This window comes from Taudactylus pleione, unplaced genomic scaffold (genome assembly GCF_031769625.1).
Source record: "Taudactylus pleione unplaced genomic scaffold, aTauple2 ptg000048l, whole genome shotgun sequence".
In the NCBI taxonomy this organism is placed as follows: domain Eukaryota; kingdom Metazoa; phylum Chordata; class Amphibia; order Anura; family Myobatrachidae; genus Taudactylus; species Taudactylus pleione.
This window is the reverse complement of record NW_028284450.1, coordinates 1,353,236-1,378,202: the sequence shown is the minus strand read 5'-3', so window position 1 is coordinate 1,378,202 and position 24,967 is coordinate 1,353,236. Positions and strand designations below refer to the sequence as shown.

The 24,967-nt window shown below is 46.4% G+C and overlaps 1 protein-coding gene across 2 annotated transcripts in view; it reads left to right on the top strand.

Annotated features, from left to right (window-relative positions):
* The window catches only part of FIRRM (FIGNL1 interacting regulator of recombination and mitosis), a 207,558-nt gene that overhangs the window by 80,480 nt on the left and 102,111 nt on the right, over positions 1-24,967 (top strand). For both annotated transcript variants that reach the window (XM_088460534.1, XM_088460533.1), the window contains exon 10: positions 18,071-18,135. In XM_088460534.1, the coding sequence (XP_088316660.1) occupies positions 18,071-18,135 (65 nt within the window). The remainder of the gene's footprint in view (positions 1-18,070; positions 18,136-24,967) is intronic.

The following is a 24,967-nucleotide window of genomic DNA, read 5'->3' as shown; positions in this document are numbered from 1 at the left end:
CTCCACCCTGGGTGGATGTACTCTACAGCTCTGTTCAGAGTCTGGCAGCTTCGTCTTTGGCTATTCAGTCGATGTTACATAGTGACATGCCCCCAAAGGCATCCAAACGCCCCGTTACGGCTTCACTGGCTGCGTAGTTAACGGACACGGACGTGTCTTCAGATGACGGAGAAGTACATGAGGACACTGACTCGGATGCCATGGCCCAAGAGGTGGAGACTAAGTCCTCCATAAATGTGCCGGCATTGGTTAGGGCGGTGTGGCCCAACCTTCACATAGAGGTCGAAGTATCCTAATTTTAAAAAGGCAAAGGTAACTTCGAATGTTTTCCCCGGTCTGACCAATTGACGGATCATATGGCGGGGGCCTGGCAGTCGCCCAGTAGGAGATTCCAACCACAGAAGCGGTTGGCATCCAACTATCCTTTTCCTGAGGCTCATTGCAGGAAATGGGAAACACCATCGGCGGTGGATTCCCATGTCACCCGCTTAATTAAAAGCGCTGTGTTGCCATTGCCATCTATCTCTTCTCTGAAGGATCCCACGGACAGGAAACTGGAGACTTGTTTAAAGTCTATCTATTCTCTCTCTGGGGCAGTGGCCCGTCCGTCCATGGCCATCTCTTGGGTGGCTGAAGCCGTTGAGAGCTAGGCCAATGCTTTAGAGGATACCTTTCCAGACGATGCTCTGGATATCCAGAGGGCGTTAATAGGACAGATGAGAGATGTGGCTTCCTATATTGGGGAAGCATCGTTAGATGCCAGCCTGCTGACCTCTAGAGTTTCGGCTGTGTCTGCGCGTCGGTCCTTGTGGCTGCGGTCCTGGAGAGCTAACGCTGACTCTAAAAAGGGCCTGGAGGCCTTGCCTTTTAATGGGGAGTTGCTATTTGGTCCAGACTTGGACAAAATAGTGGATACTCTGGCTAAATCCAAATCAGCCTTCCTCCCTTCGGCTTCAGCACCTGCTAAGGTGAGGAGCTCCGCGTTTCGGGTTCAGGGCAAGGCCTAAGGTCAGTCCTTCCCGAGGCAGTCGGCGACCAAGACCGCCTCTAAGCCCAAGAAGCAGGCCTGGAGTGCCAGGCGCCCTTCTTCCAAGCAGGAAGATAAACCTTCTGCCTGATGGGACGGGCCTCCCTATGGGGGACCCCAGAGTGAGAGGCCGACTTCTTCAATTTGCCCAGTGCTGGCACGATAGCACCACGGATGCCTGGGTTTGAGAAGTGGTTTCCCAGGGGTATGCCCTGTCTTTTCGGCACAGACCGCCCCACCAGTTTTTCTGCACGACTACTTCTCAGGACAAAACCAAAGCTTTGCAGATTCAGGAAGCTATAGAGTCCTTGCTGAAAGCAGGGGTCATTGTTCCCGTTCCTCAATCACGAGGGATGTGGTACTCTACTCTGTTTCTGGTGCAGAAACCAAATGTTTCTCATCGCCTTATCCTCAATTTGAAGTCTCTGAACAAATTCCTCAGAGTTCCCAAATTCAGGATGGAAACGTTACGTTCCATCATTCTGGCGATGGAACCGGGGGATTACATGGTCTCCCTGGATATCCAGGTTCCGATAGCACCTTCGCACCAGCGGTATCTGAGGTTCGCTATCCTACAGCATTACTATCAGTTTCGGGCGCTACCCTTTGGCCTCTCCACGGCACCAAGGGTATTTACCAAGGTGATGTGGATCATGGCCGCACATCTTCGGAGCCAGAATGTACGGCTGCTGCCGTATCTAGACGACCTCCTTTTGCTGGCGAGCTCTCCGGAGGTACTGCTTCAACATCTCCACCTGACGATTTAATCGCAGCGGATGATTCCTTTGGGAGCCCTGCTAGATTCTCGTCAGTAAAGGATCTTCCTGACTCCGGAAAAGGTCTCCTCCCTACATCTGCGGATACACAGTTGCCTGAGCAGTTGCCGCCTGTCGGTTCATTCGGCAATGAAAGTTCCTGGGGTCCATGGTGTCGGCATTCGACATGGTGGAATTTGCCCAGTTCCATTCACGGCCCCTGCAGGGCTAATTCTTTTAGAATGGAACGGGTTGCCTCACCGGATCCGCTCTCAGATGCTGGTGTTGTCCCTGGAGGTTCGGCAGTCTTTGTCTTGGTGGCTTCAGACAGCTCATTTGGTCGAGGGGCACCCCTTTTGGATCCGGGACTGGGTCCTGCTCACAACAGATGCCAGTCTCCGGGATTGGGGGGCAGTGACAGGCTCGTTGTCACTTCAGGGACGTTGGTCTGCGGAAGAAGCACTTCTCTCCATCAACATCCTGGAACTGCGGGCGGTGTACAGGGCCCTGCAGTCGTCCGGCACTGCTCTTCAAGGAAGGGCGGTTCAAGTTCAGTCCGACGCCACCATGGTGGCGTACATCAACCACCAGGGAGGAACTCGCAGTCAGGCTGCGATGTCGGAGGTGCCTCGCATCCTTGCTTGGGTGGAGTGCCACATTCCAGCAATCTCGGCTGTCTTCATCCCCGGAGTCCTCAATTGGGAGGCGGACTTCCTCAGCCGTCACGACTTGCATCCCGGGGAATGGTCGCTTCACCCAGAGGTGTTTCAGCTGCTCGTGGACAGATTGGGGCTGCCGGAGCTGGACTTGATGGCCTCCCGTCACAATCACAAGTTGCCCGTTTACGGGTCAAGGACAAGAGACGCAGGCGCATGTCTGGTAGACGCGCTGTCGGTGAAATGGACGTTTCAACTGGCTTATCTGTTTCATCCGATATGCCTGCTACCTCGGGTCCTGCGGAAATTCATGCAGGACGGCGACACGCTCGTGCTGGTGGCTTCAGCCTGGCCCAGACGTCCTTGCTACTCAGACTTGAGGAGCCTCTCCATCGACGCTCCGTACCTTCTTCCTCAGCGTCAGGACCTATTGTCTCAAGAGCCTTGCCTTTACCCAGATCTGGGTCGGCTGTCTTTAACGGCGCGGCTCTAGAGACAGCCGTCTTAAGGTCTCGGGGCTTCTCGGGTCCGCTTATTAGTACCATGCTCAGGGCACGCAAGCCTGCTTCCGCACGGATTTACTACAGGGTGTGGTGCACTTACTTTCAGTGGTGTGAGTCCAGAAACTATGATCATCAGATGTTCCGAGTTTCTAGGATCTTGGAACCAGGTTTGGACCTAGGCTTACGCCTTGCCTCCCTGAAGGTTCATGTGTCCGTGTGGTTCCAACGAAGGATCGCTACACTGCCAGATGTTCACACTTTTTTCCAGGGTGTTCTCCGAATCCAGCTTCCCTTCGCGCCTCTGGTGGTTCCTTGGGACTTGGCGGTGGTTCTTCGGGTCCTGAAGGGTCCTCCTTTTGAGCCTCTTGAGTCGGTGGAACTCAAGTGGTTAACGTTTAAGACTGTTTTTCTCCTGGCAATTGCTTCTGCCAGGAAGGTGTCAGAATTGGGGGCGCTTTCCTGTCGTCCCCCTTTTCTGATTTTTCACCAGGACAGAGTGGTGCTTCACACTCGTCCTGAGTTTTTACCTAAAGTGGTTTCGAAGTTCCACATCAATCAGGAACTTGTTGGGCCAGCTTTTCAGTCACCTGATCTTTCAGCTGGTGAGGCTTCCTTGGATGTAGTCCGTGCTCTCAGAATCTATGTGGACCGGATTGCTTCTGTTAGGAAGTCTGATTCATTGTTTGTCCTCTTTGGTTTTCACAGGAGGGGTTGGCCTGCCAACAAACAAATGTTAGCCCGTTGGCTTTGTTCTGTTATTTGTGAGGCTTATGCACAGGAGGGTTTACCTGTGCCATCCTCTGTTAAGGCTCATTCCACTTGTTCTGTGGGTCCCTCTTGGGCTGCTAGACGTGGCACCTCTGCTGTTCAGCTATGTAAGGCGGCCACCTGGTCTTCCATTCAGATGTTTTTGAGGTTTTATGCATTTGACACCTTTGCCTCTCAGGATGCATCCTTCGGGCGCCGGGTTCTCCTTTCTGCACAGGAGCGTCCCCATCCTTAGTTGAACTGCTTTGGGACATCCCCAAGGTCAACCCTGTGGACCCCCTATGGACCCTGAAGTAGAAAACAAGAGATATGGTAAGAACTTACCTTTGTTATCTCTGTTTCTACGAAGTCCATAGGGTCCACAGGGCACCCGCCCTGATGCACCTGTCTTCATATGGGCTGTGTGGCTGGTCACCGGTTTTCTGTCTCCCATTTTTGTGACTATAGTTTCTTGTGTGTTCCAGTCTTCGTTCTCTCTGTTTAGTCACCTCCTCCGGCCTTGGCTGCTTACCAACTGAGGTGCCTGTGGCTCGGGGGCGGGGTATAGAGGAGGATGGACCCAAGTGCATCTTGGGAGCAGCAAAAGCTTTAACTGCGTGGTGCCCGTGGATCCAGATCAAGCTATACCCCCAAGGTCAACCCTGTGGACCCTATGGACTTCGTAGAAACAGATAACAAAGGTAAGTTCTTACCATATCTCTTGTTTTTAGCTTGGGGTTACAGTGCAGCGTACATTCTGTCTTTGAACCTGGGAAGCGGGTGCGAAGTCCGATAGGCAATTGAGTCTCTGCTCTTTGACTGTAATGTTCTAATTGGCCCTTAAACGTCAGGATATGGAAGGTAAGCCGTTTCCTTTCGGTTCTGGAAATATCAGAGCTTCCAAGCCAGTGAGTGTCTTATGTGAGGCATGACATTGAGCCTCGGCTGAACTGCTGTATTGGACAGCCACCTGGTTGTCAGTCCAAATAGTCATAATTTTATCATGTTAAAGTGTTTGTGTCCAAAGGAGCTAGTTTTGAACGGAATTTCTGAGCTTTAAATCCAGTTCTCAATTAAGGAGCACTGTGCTCCCAACCTTAACACTTTTTTGTAGTTGGTTTACTGTTTCAAGTATGTGCAGAACAGGAGTTATTATATTTGGTTGTTTTTATCCTTCTATTTTTATGGGGTTTAGTTAATATCTGATGTCCACAATATTCAAGGCATATAGAGGTGGAGTATAATCTGAATATCTGCAAAATTCAAATATAATACCCTAATTCCTGTACTAGCCTCTACACCCAAGCTAGCAGTGTCTCTCATGGAATCAAATAAATGGATTCAACATGCACTTACTGGACTGCACAACATTTAGAACATCCAGTTTTTATTGAATTTTAAGCAATTCAAGTTAAGTAAATAACCTGAAATTGTAAAAGAAAAAGTAAGCAGTAAACTGTTAGAGGATAAAAAAAAGTTTAGGTTAACAAAAAGTGAAAAATAAAATAAATTTCATTGTAACCTACATCTCTGCTGCAGCAATGAAAATAGGGGAGTGCCTGAGCCATGACGTACCAGTGGACCTTAGAGGAATGGAAGAACCTCTTATGGGCCAAGGAATCACAATTATAAATCTTTGGCTCATCGTGCAGGGTTTTTGTACAATCCCTGTGACAGCAACTGTAAAACCTAAAGGAGGAAGCATGATGGTCTGGTGCCATTTGGTGGACCTCAGTCGGCAACTTGCAACAGAGTACCCTAAATGATACTCTTTTTCTGCGCCTAGTTGGTCAATGGTTAGTTTAGTAAGATAATGACCCAATATACACCTACCTATATGTCAGAATTATCTTTGAGGAAAAGAACAAGACAGTAGTCTTGAATTCATGGACTGGTTAGCACAACATCCAATCTTAAACCGAATTGAGCTGGTTTGGGATGAACTGGACAGAAAGATGAAAGCAAAGCAACCTACATGTGCCACACATTTGTGGTATCTTCTGCAGCAGTGTTGGGAAGAACTTCCTGAACAATATTTGATTTCCATTGTAGAAAGAATTACACAAGTGTGTGCGGTTATATCTGCAAAAGATGGCTACTTTAAGCCCAACACTTTTCTTTTTATTTTGTTAAATGATTATATGATTTATTTCTTCTTCGGGGTCCATAGGGTCCACAGAAATTACCTTGGGGTATGTGGTTGGAGTGATCCAGACACCAAACGGTTAACAAGCTTCAGCTCCCAGGATGCACTGGGTCCTCCTCCATATATACACCGCCCTGGCTATAGGTAGATAGTTTTTTGTTTGGTGCGCAGGAGTGCACCTTGCTGACAGTGGGACAGTACTTTTGAGTAAGCAGCACAAGCTGAATGACTTGGCGTCTGGAGGGACACCCGAGCTGCCTGCTCCGTCTTCCCCCCGCAGGAGCCGCAACACCAGTGAGGGAACTGGTGATTTCGGCTGGACTTGGACTAAGCCCAGGACTGCAGCCCGGAACATCGGGGATTCAGGTAAGGGTTCCCCACAGCCGCTGATTCGGGGAACCATGTGGAAGGCCGTGCTTCTGGCGGTGGAGACCCGCCGGAGGACGCTGTAGTGAGGAGCCACGTGTAAACTGCCTCCAACACTAGACCACCGGAGCATGAGGTATCCTGACAGCCGGGGGCTAATAATGGCGGCGGCCATGTCGGTGTGTCGGGTGGATCCATACAGCAGAGGTGAGGTTCGCTCTCCCCAGCAGCCCCGACTCAGACGCTGGTCCATTCGAGATTTCCCGCGTCTTGGTTGCTCCTCCCAGCCTCTCTATATGAGTTGGCCAGAGACCACTCTCAGGTGCTCTCGGTGGCTGTGTTCTCAGGAGGTTGGGTCAGTCTCCCTGTATACCTCTCTGGTGTTCAGGTTATACAGAGCTTGAATATCCTACTAAGCTGCTGTGCTCTTGTAGTTGATTAAAGAGAATATTGGAAATATATATATGTGTGTGTATGTATGTATGTATGTATATATATATATATATATATATAGTATATCATTGCATTGCATGTGACTTGTAAACTGCTGTGTGTTATACTGCCTTTTTTATTATTCAATAACTCAGTTATAAACTATCACTGCTGTTTCCCCTCATAAGCCCTGTACTGCAGGTGTGTGGGTTATATTTGGGTGTGAAACATTGTTGCATTGCATAAAAACTTTGCATAGCACTAACAATATTGTTATGCCCAAAGAAACTAAGAAACAGGTGGCTGTACCCTCAACAACTGCAACCTACTATGTTTATGCCCCCTATGCATCCATCCTGGAAGGACGTGTATGCTCGCTCAGGTCAGAGTATGGCTTCATCCTCAGCAGCTTTTCAGCAACTGCTGAAAGCAGCTAGACCGGTACAGCCAAAGACAAGAATGCGGTCGGCCTCATCCTATCACTCCGTGTAGCCTACAGATTCTGGTACATTGTCTGATGAGTGTGGGGATATACAGGGCTCCTCTCAGGAATCTCTCTCAGGAGAGGAGGACCATTTTCCAATAGCAGGTGTTCCTGTCCTGATTAGGGCGGTCAAAGCTGTGCTAAACTTAGATTATGAAGAATATGGGGGGGAAGCATGGAGTTCTCCGGATAGGAAATTCCATGTTGCAAAAAACCCTTTTTGTCAGATGAGTGCGCTAAATGGGAAATTCCGCCGGTAGACGCGCATGTGGCACATCTGGTCAGGAGTGCCACATTGCCCATACCATCTGCATCCTCCCTTAAGGATTCCACAGATAGGACACTTGAATCCTGTCTCAAGGCAGTCATTTCTCTATCAGGAGCTGTTACTCACCCGGCCATTGGTACGGTCTGGGTTTCCAAAGCCATTGAGGAATGGATGAAGGCACTGGAAGAGACTCTGCCAGAGACTTCCAGGGGACAGCAGGATATTATCTCCTATGTTAAGGAGGCAGCATCCTAATTGGGAGAGGTAGCGTTGGATGTTGGTATATTATCCTCTAAAGAATCAGCGATCTCAGTTGTGGTTCGCAAAGCCCTCTGGTTAAGGGACTGGAAAGCTGATGCAGGGTCCAAGAAGGCCCTGGAATCCCTTCCGTTTACGGGGGGCATTCTGTTTGGCACAGAACTGGATAAAATTATGGCTGCGGTGGCAGCATCTAAGACAGCTGTTCTGCCTTCAGCATTTACTCCCAGACCGAGGCAGTCGTCCTTTCGGCCACAAGGAAAAAGCTAAGGGTCAGTCTTCCTCCAGAACTATATCCAGAGGAGAAGAGAAAAAGTAGGCTCTTTTTGTGGGGCACTCATATGTACTTATGTAATGATTAAAATTAAACTTTTATTATAGTTCTTTAAAATAATTCCCAAAATATATATACAACACAAACAACATATATTGAGTCAAAATTTATTGTGTTACAATATTTCTATATTGTGTGTTCTGGAAAACTGAATCTCAAGAGCATATATATGGGAGTATGGTGTTTAAGTACCCTCTACAGGGATCCAATAAATTTAGAATCCTGAGTCCTTGCCTATTGATTGATGCAGTTTAATTCCGTGTGAGCACACTTGTAACACAGTATAAAGCAACAGGGCGAAAATATGAATAAGTGATAACATAGAACATTTATTTTTCATAAAACTCAGATATACAATCCTGTATTGGGTACATGGGGTAAATATTTTGCTCCCTAATTGTAAATGTCATGAGAATATTCTGCTATGGGGTATAGTCAAATGGTATGATCTGTATGATAGTCCAAAATCAGATACTATACTATATGTCCCACACACTCATTTGCCTGTATATGTTTATAGTATTTAAATTGGTCTAATGTCCTGTGGAAAACAACAAGATTAAATTACTCCAAAGTTAGTAGTGTCCCAATATGACACAATGCTGTATATTACTTCCCATAAAGGGAAGTAATTCACTTAGTCTAGATGATTGTCCCGCAGAGAAATCCAATCATCTCATCAGTATGTTCTTGTTAGATATATAGGGACAAGCAAAAAAAATATAGTAAACAATAATCAGATATTATGTTTCTATATCATGTCTATTCCGACAAACATGCATTTCTTTGATCCCCACATTTGTGAAAAACAGATAACAAGGTAATTTGCAGATATATCCAGTGTTGGTCATGACCATTCATTAATGACTTGAGCGCTGTAACATCACCCATACATTGTACTTATTAGTGTCTAGTATTTGTTTTTACAGTAAGACACCATATCCATGAGAGCACACCCTATGTCACTTTTATAACAGAAATATATACACACACATGTGCTTTCACAGGCATGTGTGCACGCATGGAGATCAGATTGCTAGTTTGCTGTCTCTAATTAATATAAGGATTTTCCAAATCATAGGAGAGAGCAATGTATTGCATAAAGTATAAAGAGCAGACACGGAGGTCTCAATGGTATGATACAGTTTACCCTTCAGTAGATATCCAAATGGACAGAAATGGTCGGCCAGTGCACCAGCCGGACCATCATCATAGAAGTTGGACGCGCTTTTCGCCCGTGGTGGGCTTGTTCACCATTGCTTGGAACTAGTTCTTGAAGGAAACCGCAATCCAGCAAATCCTGGCCAAATAGACATCCGGCTTCCAATTCTAAGGATAAACTTACAGCCTGATGGGGCGGGCCAACTTCTTCAGTTTTCGGACACATGGCATCTCACAACAACAGACACCTGGGTTCGGGAGGTGGTCTCTCAAGGGTATGCCTTTACTTTCTGGAGAAGTCCCCCGCAGAATTTTTTCTGCACTACTCCGGCAGCGCAGTCTGCAAAAACTTTGGCCCTCCAGTAGGCTGTTCACTCTCTGCTGGTATCAGGGGTGATAATCCAGGTTCCAGTGAATCAGCTGGGAAAGGGTTATTATTCCAACCTGTTTTTGATTCAAAAACCCAATGGGTCTTACCGTCTTATTCTGAACCTAAAAGGACTCGACACATTCATCTGGGTTCCCAGGTTTTGTATGGAAACCCTTCGGTCAATTGTGATGGCGATGGAACCAGGGGATTTTATGGTGTCTTTGGACATTCAGGATGCATATCTACATGTGCCAATTACACCGTCCCACCAACATTTTCTACGGTTCGCTGTGCTGCAGAAACATTTCCAATTTCTGGCACTGCCTTTTGGTTTATCAACAGCTCCTCAGGTGTTTACCAAAATTATGGCAGTAATGACAGCCTGCCTCAGGCACCAGGGGGTCAGGATACTGCCATACCTGGACGATCTCCTGATACTGGTGCAATCTCCACAAGTGTTGCAGCATCATCTCAGACTGACGATTGCCTGTCTACACAGACACGGCTGGATCATAGATGGGAAGAAGTCATCGCTTCTTCCAGTACAACAGATGGTTGTGCATCTAGGGGCGTGATTGGATTCTCTGGTACAGAGAATATATCTGCCAGACGTCAATTACGGATACGCAGGTTTCTTCACAACCGGTCAGTATCTGTTCATTTAGCGATGCAGGTTCTGGGATCCATGGTGTCCACCTTTGACATGGTGGAATTTGCCCAGTTCCACTCCAGACCATTGCAGCGGTTAATCCTCTCACACTGGAACGGGGAGTACCATTCAATAAAGTCTCAGAGGTCCGTCTCTCACCAGAAGTGCGACTATCCCTGTCATGGTGGTTACAGACGTTCCGTCTCAACAAGAGCCGCCCATTCTGGATTCCAGATTGGGTGCACCTCACTACCGATGCCAGCCTCTGTGGATGGGGCACAGTGACAGGTCGACACACATTTCAAAAAGGACGTCCAGGGAAAGTCTCCTGTCCATAAACGTTCTGGAACTGCGAGCGGTATTCAGTGCGCTAGTTCAAGCACAGGAAATACTGAAGGGCAGGCCTGTCCAGGTACAATCGGACAACGCCACCGCAGTAGCCTACCTCAACCTTCAGGGGGGCACGCGGAGCCAGGCTGCCATGGCGGAAGTGTCAAACATTCTGGTCTGGGCAGGATGTAATCTTCCAGCAATCTTGGCAGAGTTCGTACCAGGTGGAATATACTCAGTTCTGCTCCAGGCTTCTGCAGCAATTGATTCTCTCCAGTTGGAACGGACGGTCATAGAGGATCCTTCTCACTCCGGCGGTTCGGCTCTCTCTCTCCTGTGGTGGCTACAAATGGATCATCTGGACAAAAGGCTGCCCATTCTGGATTCCAAATTGGGTGCTCCTCACCATGGACGCCAGTCTTCTCGGATGGGGGGCAGCGACAGGTTGTCACACCTTTCAGGGAAGATGGTCAAAACAGGAAGTCATCTGCCCATAAACATTCTGGAGCTTTGAGCAGTATACAAAGCACTTATAAAGGTACAAGACCTGCTCCAGGGCAGGCCGGTCCAGATCCAGTCCGACAATGCTGCCACAGTAGCCTATCTCAATCATCAAGGAGGCACGCAAAGTCACGCAGCCATGAGGGAAGTGACCAGCGTTCTTATCTGGGCAGAGCATCATCTTCCTGCTATCTTGGCAATATTCCTCGGAACAGGGGTCATCCCTTCTGAATTCCAGATTGGGTATTCCTCACTACCGATGCCAGCCTCCACGGATGGGGCGCAGTGATGGGTCGTCACACCTTTTAGGGGGATCCCTCAGCCGATTGTGGGGACGCTGTAGGAGTGAAGTGGGACTTCAACCTAGCGTATCTCTTTCCTCAGATCTCCATTCTCCCAAGGGTCATCAGGAAATTCAAGCAGAAGGACGGCACAGTAATACTGAAAGCCTCTGCTTGGTCCAGAAGTCAGTGGTTTAACGACCGCGAGAGTCTCTCCATAGACACTCATTGGCCTCTTCCTCTAAGGCCGGACCTGTTAACACCTGGTCCCTGCCTACATCCGGGCCTTCCTTGTCTGTCTTTGATGACGTCGCTTTTGAATTTTCCATCTTAAGAGCCAAGGGTTTTACTAATTCTGTAATTCAGACTATGCATAGGGCACGGAAGCCTTCCTTTACCCGCATATATTACAGGATTTGGCACTCGTATTTTCAATGGTGTAAATATAGAAAATATGATCCGGGAATTTTAAGGTCTCCGAGTGCTTGCTTTTCTCCAGGCTGGGTTAGACTGAGGTCTCCGTCTGGCCACCCTGTGATTTCAGGTATCTGCACTCTGTTTGGTTTCAGCGAAGAATCGCCCCGCTGCCTGATGTTAGGACATTTTTTCAGGATGTTCTTAGGGTTCAGCCTCCCTTTGTCCCTCCGGTAGCTCCGTGGGATTTGTCTTTGGTTCTCAGGGCTCTACAGGCTCCCCCTTTCGATCCCCAGATATCAGTAGACCTTAAGTGGTGGACAGCAAAGACCGTTTTTCTTCTTGCTGTCTCCTCTGCCTACAGGGTCTCTAATTTGGCAGCTCTTGTTGATTTTTCATCAAGATAGAGCTGTTCTTCATACCAGGGCGGGTTACCTACCTAAGGTTGTATCCCGCTTTCATGTAAATGAAGAAATTGTGGTTCCAGTCTTCAGGCCTCTCTGTAGGTGAAGCTTATCTGGATGTTATACGCGCCCTACAAATCTATGTGGATCGCACCAACTCCATTAGGAAGTCGGAATTTCTTTTCGTGTTGTATGGCTGTCATAAGCGAGGCAGGCTAGCTACCAAACGGACTCTAGCTGGGTGGCTTCGTATGACTATTTCTCAAGCTTACACACAAGCTGATCTCTCTGTTCCAAACAAAGTGACAGCACATTCTACTCGATCCGTGGGACCATCGTGGGCGTTTGGTCGTGGTGCCTCTGCTGAACAATTGTGCAAGGCAGCCACATGGTCCTACGTCCACACTTTTGTCAAATTTTACGCTTTTGACACATTTGCCTCTCAGGATGCTTCCTTTGGGTGTCTGATTCTCCCTTCCCCACCCTTAAGGGAACTGCTTTGGGACATCACCAAGCTATTTTTTGTATAAGTCAATGGTACGTTTTCATCTTGAATACTGTGTTCAGTTCCGGAGGCCATATCTCCAGAAGGATATTAATACATTAGAAACTGTACAAAGAAGGGCAACTAAAATGGTGCAAGGTCTACACCACAAAACGTACCAGGAAAGACTAAAAGATCTTTTATGTATAGTTTGGAGCAGAGAAGGGAAAGGGGAGACATGATAGAAACGTTCAAACATATAAAGGCTTTTAACAAGGTAAAGGAAGGAGACATTCTTCATAGAAAGAGAAGTATTAGAGCAAGAGGACATGTTCTGAAACTGGAGGGAGGTAGGTTCAGGGGAAATTTGAGGAAACATTACTTCACAGAAAGGGTAGTGGACAAGTGGAATAGCCTCCCATCAGAGGTGGTAGAGGCTAAGACAGTAGAGCAATTTAAACATGCATGGGATAGACATAAGGATATCCTTCAGAAGAAGTAATGATCGATAAGGATTGAGGTAACAATGTGTTTAAAAATGGGGCAGACTAGATGGGCCAAGTGGTTCTTATCTGCCGTCAAATTCTATGTTTCTATGGACCCCTAATAAGAAAATAAGAGTTATGGTATAACATACCTTTGTTAACTCTTGTTTCTTCGAGGCCCATAGTGTCCACAGGACACCCACCCTAACGCACCTGGTGTTGTGGGGTAATCTTTTCTTTTGCATTTCTGTGATTCCCTATTCTTAGAGAGAGTGGTTCTAAAGTACAATTGTCCTTCCTGCTCATCTTTTTCCTTCTCCTGGTTTGGGCTTGGTAAAAAAACTAATTGCCTGTAGCCAGGGGCGGGGGAATATATGGATGAGGACCCAGTGCATTCTGGGAGCTGAGAGGTCCATAGGGTCCAAGGTAATTTCTGTGGACCCTATGGACCTCGAAAAAAAGGAGTTAATAAAGGTATGTTATACTATAACTCTTAATTTCTTTGCAAATTAGATTGCATTAAATGGTTTGAGAGAGGCAGATGCCGAACTGCAATGCCACACCAGGGGGGACAGTTGTTGTCTGGGGAAGGGGATAAAGCGGTTTGGGCTTCCCCAATCGCGACGGCCACTCAAGGATACAACACTATGATTGGCTCAATGTTAGCCGAAAAGGCAGGAAGAGAAGGGGACCAAGCTCTGAGGCAAAACACGCATCCTCACGAGCTGCTAATAACAGCAGCATCGCTGACACATCAGCACTGCAGCCCTTGCTCCACGTACTGTCGACCGGAGGCACTTTGCTTTCCCCCTCTCTGCGCTCTCTCATCTGAGTACAAGCCTGTGACCAGAGCAGTAACTAGACTTTTTGGTGCCCTGTGCCAGAAAGAGCATTGGTGCCCCCCTCATTATTCAAAGGAACATAATGCACCCAAAAAAGGGCCATGGCTTCATGGGGAAGGGCCAGGGAAGACATAGGAGAGGCCAGGAGATGCTGAGGATGAAATAAGAGGAAGCTACAAGCAAGAATGATAATAAACAGAAATTTGACAGGCCTAAACAGCACCCCCTGACCTGTGATGCCCTGTGCGATGGCACCGGCCGCACTGCCCTAGCTACGGCCCTGCCTGTGACTCGCCCTGCAATGCACCATGGTAACATGGGAGAGAGACGGCTTATCTCTCAGACAGCAGAAGCGCTGACTGTTGTTTCTCCTGAGTTTAGCATCTCTCACTCCCTCATCCCCTGTTTGATAAAGCAGTGTTCTCTCCAGAAATTTTTCCAGCCGGGTGGCATCAAGTAGTAGCCGGGAGGGGGCCTTCGCAATAATAAAATGTTTTAAACCTTGACCTTATAATGATTTGAAATAACATTTTATATATTAGTTCTCCTCTTCTTATTAGAGGCCCAGTCGTCTGATTATGAAAAAAACTGCAAAGTCTGTAGGATCTGGTCCTTTTTATACAGCTCCCAGATACTGTCACCACTTGCAGGCTCCCAAAGTGCCGGGTGGTAGGCTGTTTCTTGCCGGGTGGTGCACCCGCCAAAAACAGCCTGGGGAGAACACTGTATAGACAGGGGAAAGTAGAAGTGAGTAAGCCATATCCTCTACCCCGGGCCATTTATATCCTGTCATTATGTCACGGCAGCCCGTCCTAACAGATCTATATGATATGTGATATAATTATACACACTGCATCTAACAGGGTTTAGCTATGAATCCATATGACAATTATCCCATGGGAATAATTTTGCCTCCTAAACCCATTTGAGAAACTGTATTGATTTACCCTATTGCATATGCTCTAAGGATCATGTACTCCAGATAATTTTGTATTGTGGATTTAGTGTGGAATCACATGCAATGTGGGTAATATGCTGAGCAGAGATTTGGGAGAGTCTACTTATTATCACATGCCTTTTTTTGAGTTCTAGTACCTTTTTAATAGGAATTTTTGCATGACATGCTATGTACAGTCAGGTCCATAAATATTGGGACATTGACAGAATTTTCAGATTTTGGCCTCTATTCACCACCACAATGGCTTTGAAATGAAACAAACTAGATGTGCTTTAACTGCAGACTTTCAGATTTAATTTGAGGGTAATTACATCCAAATCGGGTGAACGGTGTAGGAACAACAGTTTCAATATGTGCCTCCCACTTTTTAAGGGGCCAAAAGTAATGGGACTATCAACTAAAAAGCTATTTCATGGACAGGTGTGGGCTATTCCCTCATTATTTCATTATCAATTAAGCAGCTAAAAGGTCTGGAGTTGATTCTAGGTGTGACATTTGCATTTGGAATCAGTTGCTGTCAACTCTCAATATGAGATCCAAAGAGCTGTCACTATCAGTGAAGCAAGCCATCATTAGGCTGAAAAATCAAAACAAACCCATCAGAGAGATAGCAAAAACATTAGGTGTGGCCAAATCAACTCTTTGGAACATTCTTAAAAAGAAAACGCATCGGAGAGCTCAGCAACACCAAAAGACCCGGAAGACCACGGAAAACAACTGTGGTGGATGACAAAAGAATTATTTCCCTGGTGAAGAAAAACCCCTTCACAACAGTTGGCCAAATCAAGAACACTCTCCAGGAGGTAGATGTATATGTGTCAAAGTCAACAATCAAGAGAAGACTTCACAAGAGTGAATATAGAGGGTTCACCACAAGATGCAAACCATTGGTGAGCCACAAAAACAGGAAGACCAGATTAGAGTTTGCCAAACAACATCTAAAAAAGCCATTACAGTTCTGGAACAACATCCTATTGACAGATGAGACAAAGATCAACTTGTACCAGAGTGATGGGAAGAGAAGAGAAGGAAAGGAACTGCTCATGATCCAAAACATACCACCTCATAAGTGAAGCATGGTGGTGGTAGTGTCATGGCGTGGGCATGTATGGCTGCCAATGGAACTGGTTCCCTTGTATTTATTGATTATATGACTGCTGACAAAAGCAGCAGAATGAATTCTGAAGTGTTTTGGGCAATATTATATGCTCATATTCAGTCAAATGCTTCAGAAATCATTGGACAGCGCTTCACAGTGCAAATGGACAATGACCCGAAGCATACTGCAAAAGCAACCAAAGAGTTTTTTAAGGCTAAAAAGTGGAATGTTATGCAATGGCCAAGTCAATCCCCTGACCTGAATCCGATTGAGCATGCATTTCACTTGATGAAGACAAAACTGAAGGGAAAATGCCCCAAGAACAAGCAGGAACTGAAGACATTTGCAGTAGAGGCCTGGCAGAGCATCACCAGGGATGAAACCCAGCGTCTGGTGATGTCTATGCGTTCCAGACTTCAGGCTGTAATTGCCTGCAAAGGATTTGCAACAAAGTATTAAAAAGTGAAAGTTAGATTTAGGATTGTTTAGTTTGTCCCATTACTTTTGGCCCCTTAAAAAGTGGGAGGCACATATAGAAACAGTTGTAATTCCTACACCGTTCACCTGATTTGGATGTAATTACCCTCAAATTAAATCTGAAAGTCTGCAGTTAAATCACATCTTGTTTGTTTCATTTCAAAGCCATTGTGGTGGTGAATAGAGGACAAAATATGAACATTCTGTCAATGTCCCAATATTTATGGACCGGACTGTATATATCTCATTGAATAGGGGTTTATTTTGACCATATAGCACTATTCCAACAACATGTGTAATCCACGCTAGGTATTGCTGCTATCAATGTATCAAATTATCACATTGAGCCAGATTTCTAACGGAATTGATGTCCATTTACAGACCGGTGAATGCAAGTTAAGAGTGATTACAACATTAATCAATTTAGATATGGTGGGGGAACACCTTGGAATTACGTATTTTTCTATCTGAGAAGGTATCATTGTTTTGATGTCAACACTAATAAGAGACTACAAATTAGCCCCCTAAGAGATATTGATTTCTGAGACTTCTCTCATAGCACTCAGCACTTCGGTACTAGTCCTGATCTATACATAGATCACTTTTAGTGTTCACTCTAGGTCCGGCAGCAGGCAGGGTGCCGGACCTAGAGCTAGGGCACTTCTGCACTCGCGCCCGAATAGGGGGCGTGGCCAAAGAAAAGGGGATCTTTATGATGCTTCCCCTTTTCGGCACTCCTGGGGGCGTGCCCGGCACTTACGGACATGCCGGACAGCCCCCAAGCGATGCGGTCACGGTGATGACCGCTGCGCCACTGTTTTGACCACCCGCGGGACACTGTGACCCGCGGTTGGAGACAGAACCCTTAGGCTGTCTCAGCGGGGCGCCGCGCTGGAGGGCAGGGTGCTTTCTGCCCTTCAGAAATAGGGCAGGACGCGGCGCCCCGCTAAAACAGCCTAGCGGGAACGCTACTTTATATGCAAGTGACTAATTTTGTATTCATAAGTTATTTTACATATATGATTGACTAGTGTGTATCCCTGATGGTCAGTGACCAATTGATTTGCGTCTCAGGGACAGAGATTAAGTAACAAATTATTTTTGCCAAAAATATGTCTGCATCTGAGCAATTATGTGATTGAACACATCTATTTGTATTTTGAGCAAATTATCATATGACTGGACACAGTTTTGTCCTTTTACTTATTTATGTAATTATGTTTTTGTCTTATTTACTTAGTATATTTTCCTTTTTAATAATACATTTGTCCTCTTTTTGTCCTTTGCAAAATATATACATGTCTACAACACAAATTCTTTGGGAGCACCACCAACCAAGGGTCATCCAATATATATTCTGAGATAGATCATAATATTGGTTTTGGAAAGACCATATCTTTCTGCAGATTAAATATAATATACCATTCAACTGGTGCGGACTTGATACCCATATTCTTTATGATTGACACCCCTGCTCATTAATGTAAAATGTTATAATCATTCACAATGTCCATTTTTGCATAATATTTTCTGTGCTACAAATGTGTAATTTTTTGCTTTATATAGTAAATAATGTAAGCAAATGACTTGTTTGGTAATCCTTTCCTTTAGTGCATTTCACATTATTTTTTATTTTTAGGAGTTTATGCCCCTTTTGTCTGGATCCTGCATTCGTTTTCATCACTTATATCTTCATATATATAGGTGAGTCCAGTACTAGACTGCTCTATTTGGAAACAAATTCAAGGGAAAAATTAGGGAAGGGAAGAAAGGGAAAGGAACCACTGCACTAGTTAAAGTAATACCCCAATATCGTATATTCAAATTTAGTGTATATCAATAGGTGGGGGTGCTTGCCCAGGACAATGAGCATATACAAATACAAATTTCCAAGGGAGGATAAAGAATGTCCTGCTCCGGCGCACAAGTATGATAAGTATATAAAATATAACTTTTAATAGTATAATTTATTAAAAAGCCTGTCAAGTGAAATATTAAAACATTTGTTCCAAAATAAAGAAAAAATAATAAAAATATTTAAAATATACACTGAGTCATTATTGGCTGCTGTTTAATAGAGGTAAGTATATTAAATTAGGTATAAGTAACCTTCATTTAGTTTGTGATTATTTTAAATCTTCCTCTCAATATTTAGTGATACTACACTACATACAATACAATAGATAAATGCATAGGTGAATCTCATTTTCATAAATATCCATAAGACATCAATTTGTCTCTTATTAGTTTGTATTTCTATTTAGAAACATCAGCATGTGTGTTGTTTCAGTCAGTAAATTTATTTTATAACTTGCCAACTACATTAGAGCAAGTTTGTATAAGTAAACAGTGTTTTAGTGTATAATTAAGACATTAAATGTTCCAGTTGAAGTCAAGAAGAAATATCTCTGATGTTTGTTTACCGTTATTCATATGGAATCCACCTGCAACCGTTTACAGTTAGATTGCACTAGTGAGAAACATCTGCCATATAATATGCATTAGTGACCCACATTTGGATCGAGTGGAGGAGGTTAGGTTCCCTTTCCGGCATGACACACGGAAAGTAGTGCATGGAGAAATGGGAGCCATAGGATTCAGCAGACTTTTTCTTAATATTTTTGTTTACTATTCACAACTAAAGCTAAAAAAAAATTTCGCCTTCATCCACCAGGGGACACTGGAGCCTCAGTACAATGGGGTATAGGAGTGGGTTAACCGGGAGCTGGCACCTTTAAATAAACTACTGGTAGCTAGCTCCTCCCCCTCTATACCCCCCCAGGCCAGTCTAAAAAATGTGCCCTGGGAGCTGAACGGAAGCCTCCTTAGGGCTCTGAAAAGTTGATCTGCTATCAGCAAGAGGACAGACAGGCAGCCTACTGCCCCTGCCTGTCTGCGCTGATGGAGCTGCCGGGGAGACCTCACGCTGCTGCATGCGGTTTGCGCTGAGGTCTCCTGCTACAGAGACCTCAGTCTCTGGGGTGCCCAAAGACGCGCTGCATGCAGTGCACGTCGCGGGACCCCGTAGCACATGCCCGTCGCCGGCATCACAGGCAGGGCTAAGGTCAGTGTATCCCTGGCTCTTTGGTTAGCAGAGGAGCCAGGACAAGTGTTTAGGCGGGCAACTGTGCGCTCCGCTAGCGCTGAGAGTGCCATAGCAGGGGGGGCGGAGCCTAAGTCTTCCTTCTGCTCCTGCCTCCCAGCAGCCTCAGCGCTTCCAGAAGGACGCTGGTGGCCATTTTACACGCACTACAGGGTGGGGAGAGAGCTGTGTCAGGAGTCAGGCTAGTACTCTGTGTATCAGCACTTGCAGCTTTTTTCTTGTTATCAGCACTATTCTGTTAGCACTGCAAAGATCATAGTTTATCTCCCTCTGTGCCCCTTTCAGCAGGGTCTCTGTGTGTGATTGTATAATCTGTTATTGCAGTCTTACTGTCCTTTTCTCTGTGTGTGTGTCTGTGTGTGTGTGTGTGTGTGTGGTGTCTGTGCTATAGACATGTTTACCAAGGGGTCTAAAGCTATCCAAAAGTCTTTTTCTTGCAAGACTTGTGGTGAGAAATTCACACAGGGACAGTCTAATACTTCCTTTCTGTGTGATAAATGTGTGTCTATGCCTCAAGATACTGATCTTGTAGTTCAGCCTATGTGGTCTGATCAATTAACATCAGTTATATCAAATCTGTCATAAGAGCTGGAAGCAGCTCGCAAGGACAGGGAGAGGCTAAGACAGACAGCAGCTGAACCAGATTGGGCTCGCTCTCTGGCCAGATCTGTTGAGGGACTTACAAAAGCAATGTCCCAGGCTCCGCCTGCTTCTTCTCCTGTTCAGGTCCTTAGTAAGAGATTGATTCATAACCCCTTACGCTGGGATGAATCAGAGGATGAGGAGTTGCAGGACCCTGAAGAGGGCAAGATTCAGGAAGAGGAAATTTAGATTCCTGAGGACCCCAAACCTGCATCTCAGGGCGTGGATGCTTTAATTACAGCAGTACGCCAGGTGTTACATGTAGAGGATTTAGAGGTTACTGAAAAACTATCTATTTTCGGTAAAAGATTTAAACAATCTGTTACTTTTCCAGCATCGGAAGAGCTGGATGAGATTCTTTCTTCCGCATGGAAACACCCAGACAAAAAATTTCAAATTTCTAAGGAATATCCGTCTTATTACCCCTTTCCACCTGACAGTAGGAGATTATGTGAAACTCCTCCAGCAGTGGACCCGTCAGTAGCCCGTCTTTCCAAGAAAACGGTGCTTCCGGTGCCTGGCGCGGTTTCCCTAAAGGAAACCTCGGATAGGAAGATGGAACACACATTAAAATCATTATATACAGTAGCAGGGGTTTTGATGCGTCCAGCACTAGTTAGTTGTTGGGTAAATAAGGCCATTGAAGCCTGGGCGCTACAGCTGGCAGAGGGGATTAAGACAGGTACGCAAACTGACGACTTAATTCAGTTAGCCGAACAGATTGCAGAGTCGGCTGCATTCCTTGGAGAAGCGTCTAAGGACATTTGTAATCTATACGCCAGATCTTCAGCATTAGCTATATCTGCTAGAAGGGCTCTGTGGCTGCGTCAATGGCAAGCAGATGCCGAGTCCAAGAGAGCGGTAGAGGCCCTTCCTTTTACTGGGGAGGTACTTTTCGGATCGGAGTTAGATAAGTGGATCTCGCAAGCTACAGGTAGGAAATCCACTTACCTACCATCTGCAGCTCCTCCTCCTACTAGAAGACCTTTAGCAGGTCCCTCCTTTCGGGCCTTTCGTGCCTTTGGAAGATTTAGAGGGCGTTCCAGAGGAGGTCCGGCCTTCTGCATAGGTTCCAGAGGCCGAGGTAGAGCTTCGGCATCAGCCGCCTCCAACACTCAGCAGGACAAGGCAGCTGCCAAGCCTGCCGCATGACGTCTTTCCTTTTCAATTGGGGGATCCCAGGGTTGGGGCGCGCCTTTTACGTTTCAAGGAGATTTGGATCCAGTCTTGCCAGGACGCCTGGGTCAGGGACATCATTATTCACGGCCTTTAGTTTTACTTCAGGGTCCAACCTCCTTCTCCTTTCAAAACCGGTTTACCTCTGGTTGCAGAAAAACGAGAAATTCAGGAGGCAATACAAAAGCTGTTATTGTCTCAGGTAATAGTGAATGTTCCGACCCACCAGAGAGGTCAAGGGTTTTATTCCAGCCTGTTTGTGGTGCCCAAACCGGACGGCTCCATGAGACCCATACTCAATCTCAAGGATTTAAGCCCTCATCTTCGAGTTTTCAAATTCAAGATGGAATCTCTCCAATCCGTTATAGCGGGTCTCGACAGGAACGAGTTTCTGGTGTCCTTAGACATAAAGGATGCTTATCTCCACATCCCCATCTGGCCCCCCCATCAGGCCTTACTTCGTTTTGCGGTCCTAGACTTGCATTTTCAATTCCAGGCCCTACCTTTCAGATTTTCGTCAGCTCCAAGAGTATTTACAAAACTTATGGCGGCAATGATGGCCCTGCTGCATAGTCATGGGGTCGTCATTGTTCCATACTTAGACGATCTCTTGATAAAAGCCTCATCAGAAGCTCGGCTGTTAAGGGACATTCACTTAACTCAGAGCATCCTCCTGGAACACGGTTGGATACTAATTTCAAAAAGTCTTCCCTGATCCCTACACAGCGCTTACTATTCCTGGGAATGATACTGGACACAGTGCAACAAAAAGTTTTCCTGCCTCAAGACAAGGCTGCCTCCATTCAGCATATGGTGCGCCTGGTCTTACAACATCGCCGAGTGTCTGTACACCTCTGTATCCGCCTACTTGGAAAGATGGTAGCGGCCTTCGAGGCGATTCAGTATGCAGGATTTCACGCCCGTCCTTTTCAACTGGATCTCCTCTCCCAGTGGTCAGGATCCCACCTCTTTCTCCATCAGAGATTTCTCCTGGCGCCTCAGACTCGAACATCTCTCATTTGGTGGTTGAACCCTTCCCACCTGCTGGCGGGGAAAAGGTTTGTGGTGTGGGATTGGACCCTCCTCTCCACGGACGCAAGTCTGAGGGGCTGGGGAGCAGTGACTGGGAAAGCATTTTCTGGGGCACTGGACGCAGCAGGAAGCCAAATTGCCTATAAATATCCTAGAGTTGAGAGCTGTATTTTATGCTCTCCATCTGGTGCATCCGCTGCTGGAGGGTCAGGCATTCAGAGTCCAGTAGGACAACGCCACTGCAGTGCATATATAAACAGGCAGGGCGGCACAAAAAGCCGAGCCGCCATGAAGGAGGTAACCAGGATTCTGCTTTGGGCAGAGGAATTCGCAGTAGCGATTTCTGTGATCTTCATCCCAGGAGTAGAAAACTGGGAGGCCGACTACCTCAGTCGGCAGGAAGTTCATCCAGGGGAATGGTTGCTCAATCCTCAGGTGTTCCAGCAACTAACTCTGAGGTGGGGCTGTCTTCAAGCCGACCTTATGGCGTCAAGGTTAAACCACCAATTACCAGTTTACTACTCCAGAACAAGGGACCCACGGGCAGCTGCAGTGGACGCACTGACGGCTCCTTGGAAGTTTCATTACATCTACCTATTCCCTCCGTTTCCGCTCATTCCGCGCTTGCTTCAAAGAATCAAGCGAGAATGGATCAAGGTGCTCTTGATAGCACCAGATTGGCCCAGACGAGCGTGGTACTCCCAGATACAGAATCTGTTAATAGACGAGCCGTGGCCACTACCTCTTCAGGACGACCTCCTTCTTCAGGGCCCATTTGTTTATCACGACTTAAGGCGGCTTCGTTTGACGGCCTGGTTACTGAAAGGGCCGTCCTCAGGAAAAAGGGTGTTCAGTCTAGTGTGATTCCCACAATGATTCGGGCTAGGAAAGAAGTCGCTTCTCAACATTACTACCGCATATGGAAGACATATGTTGCTTGGTGTGCGAGATGTAATTCTCCGTCAGTCTTTAAAGTATCATGTCTCCTTCTTTTTCTTCAGGCTGGTCTCACAGCAGGCCTTCGTCTTGGTTCGTTAAAAGTACAGGTATCCGCGTTCTCCATTTTCTTTCAGAGAAATTGGCTTTGCTTCCGGATATACAGGCTTTTCTCCAAGGAGTTGTCAGGATTCAACCCCCTTTTGTGCCTCCCACGGCACCATGGGATTTAGATTTGGTGTTGGTCTTCCTCCAGTCTGATACTTTTGAGCAATTACAGAGAGTGGAGATAAAGTACTTAACCTGGAAGGTGGTTCTGCTGTTGGCACTCGCTTCGGCAAGGCATGTGTCAGAAGTGCTTTATCCTGCCGCCTTCCTTACCTTATTTTCCACGAAGATAGGGTGGAGCTGCGTACTCAAAGGGCTTTTCTCCCCAAAGTGGTGACGACCTTTCATATAAACCAGCCTATCGTGGTTCCGGTGTTTAAGGATGACTCTTCAAATTCAAAATCCTTGCATGTAGTCAGAGCACTCCGGATTTACGTTGACAGGACTGCCACCCTCCGTAAATCCGATGCTTTGTTTATTCGGTTTGATGTGGCCTGTCCAGGTTTGCCGGCCTCCAAACAGACCATTTCTATATGGATTCGCTTCACTATCAGGCAAGCATACATGGTGGCTTCCAAACAACCACCAGGTCCTATTACGGCGCATTCTACGCGCTCGGTAGGTTCTTCATGGGCGGCTGCTCGTGGGGTTTCCTTAAACCAGCTTTGTAGAGCAGCCACTTGGTCAGGCACGCATACCTTCCTAAGATTCTATCGTTTTGATACTTTTGCGGCCTCCACTTCGGAGTTTGGCCGCACGGTGTTGAAGGGCTCTCGGCGCTCTCCCATCCGGGATGTAAGCTCTGGGACGTCCCCATTGTACTGAGGCTCCTGTGTCCCCTGGTGGATGAAGGAGAAATTAGGATTTTGGTACTTACCGATAAATGCCTTTCTCCGATTCCACAGGGGACTCTGGACACCCACCCTGAACTGTTCTGCCTGCATTGTTACTGTTTTACAGGTTCAGACGCTGGTTTGCGTTTAATGTTGTCTGACTAAACTGTTCTTGTTTTCATGTATATGTTTGGTTTCTTATGTATATGTGATTAATGTAGCTTTTCTGTCTCCTTCTCCTTACTTTCCAGTTCCCCTCGGGCACAGTTGTTTTTAGACTGACCTGGCGGGGGGGGGGGTATAGAGGGGGGGGGGGGGGTATAGAGGGGGAGGAGCTAGCTACCAGTAGTTTTTTATTTAAAGGTGCCAGCTCCCGGTTAACCCACTCCTATACCCCATTGTACTGAGGCTCCAGTGTCCCCTGTGGAATCGGAGAAAGGGATTTATCAGTAAGTACCAAAATCCTAATATTACAGCTTTGCATTCTTCAATATGCCTACATTTAGAAACTATATGGTTTTCTGGGTAGCAGTATAATTAGCTATGTAATCTGTAGGACAAGTTTTATTGCATAAAATTTGGAAATTGGCCCAGCCTTCTGACGTGCAGACAGGTAAGGGGATTCCCTTCAGCAAACCATTTTAGTGCTCCCATATTCAGTTACAACCGCGTGTGTCAATTTAAAATGCATTTTATTCTTATTTCA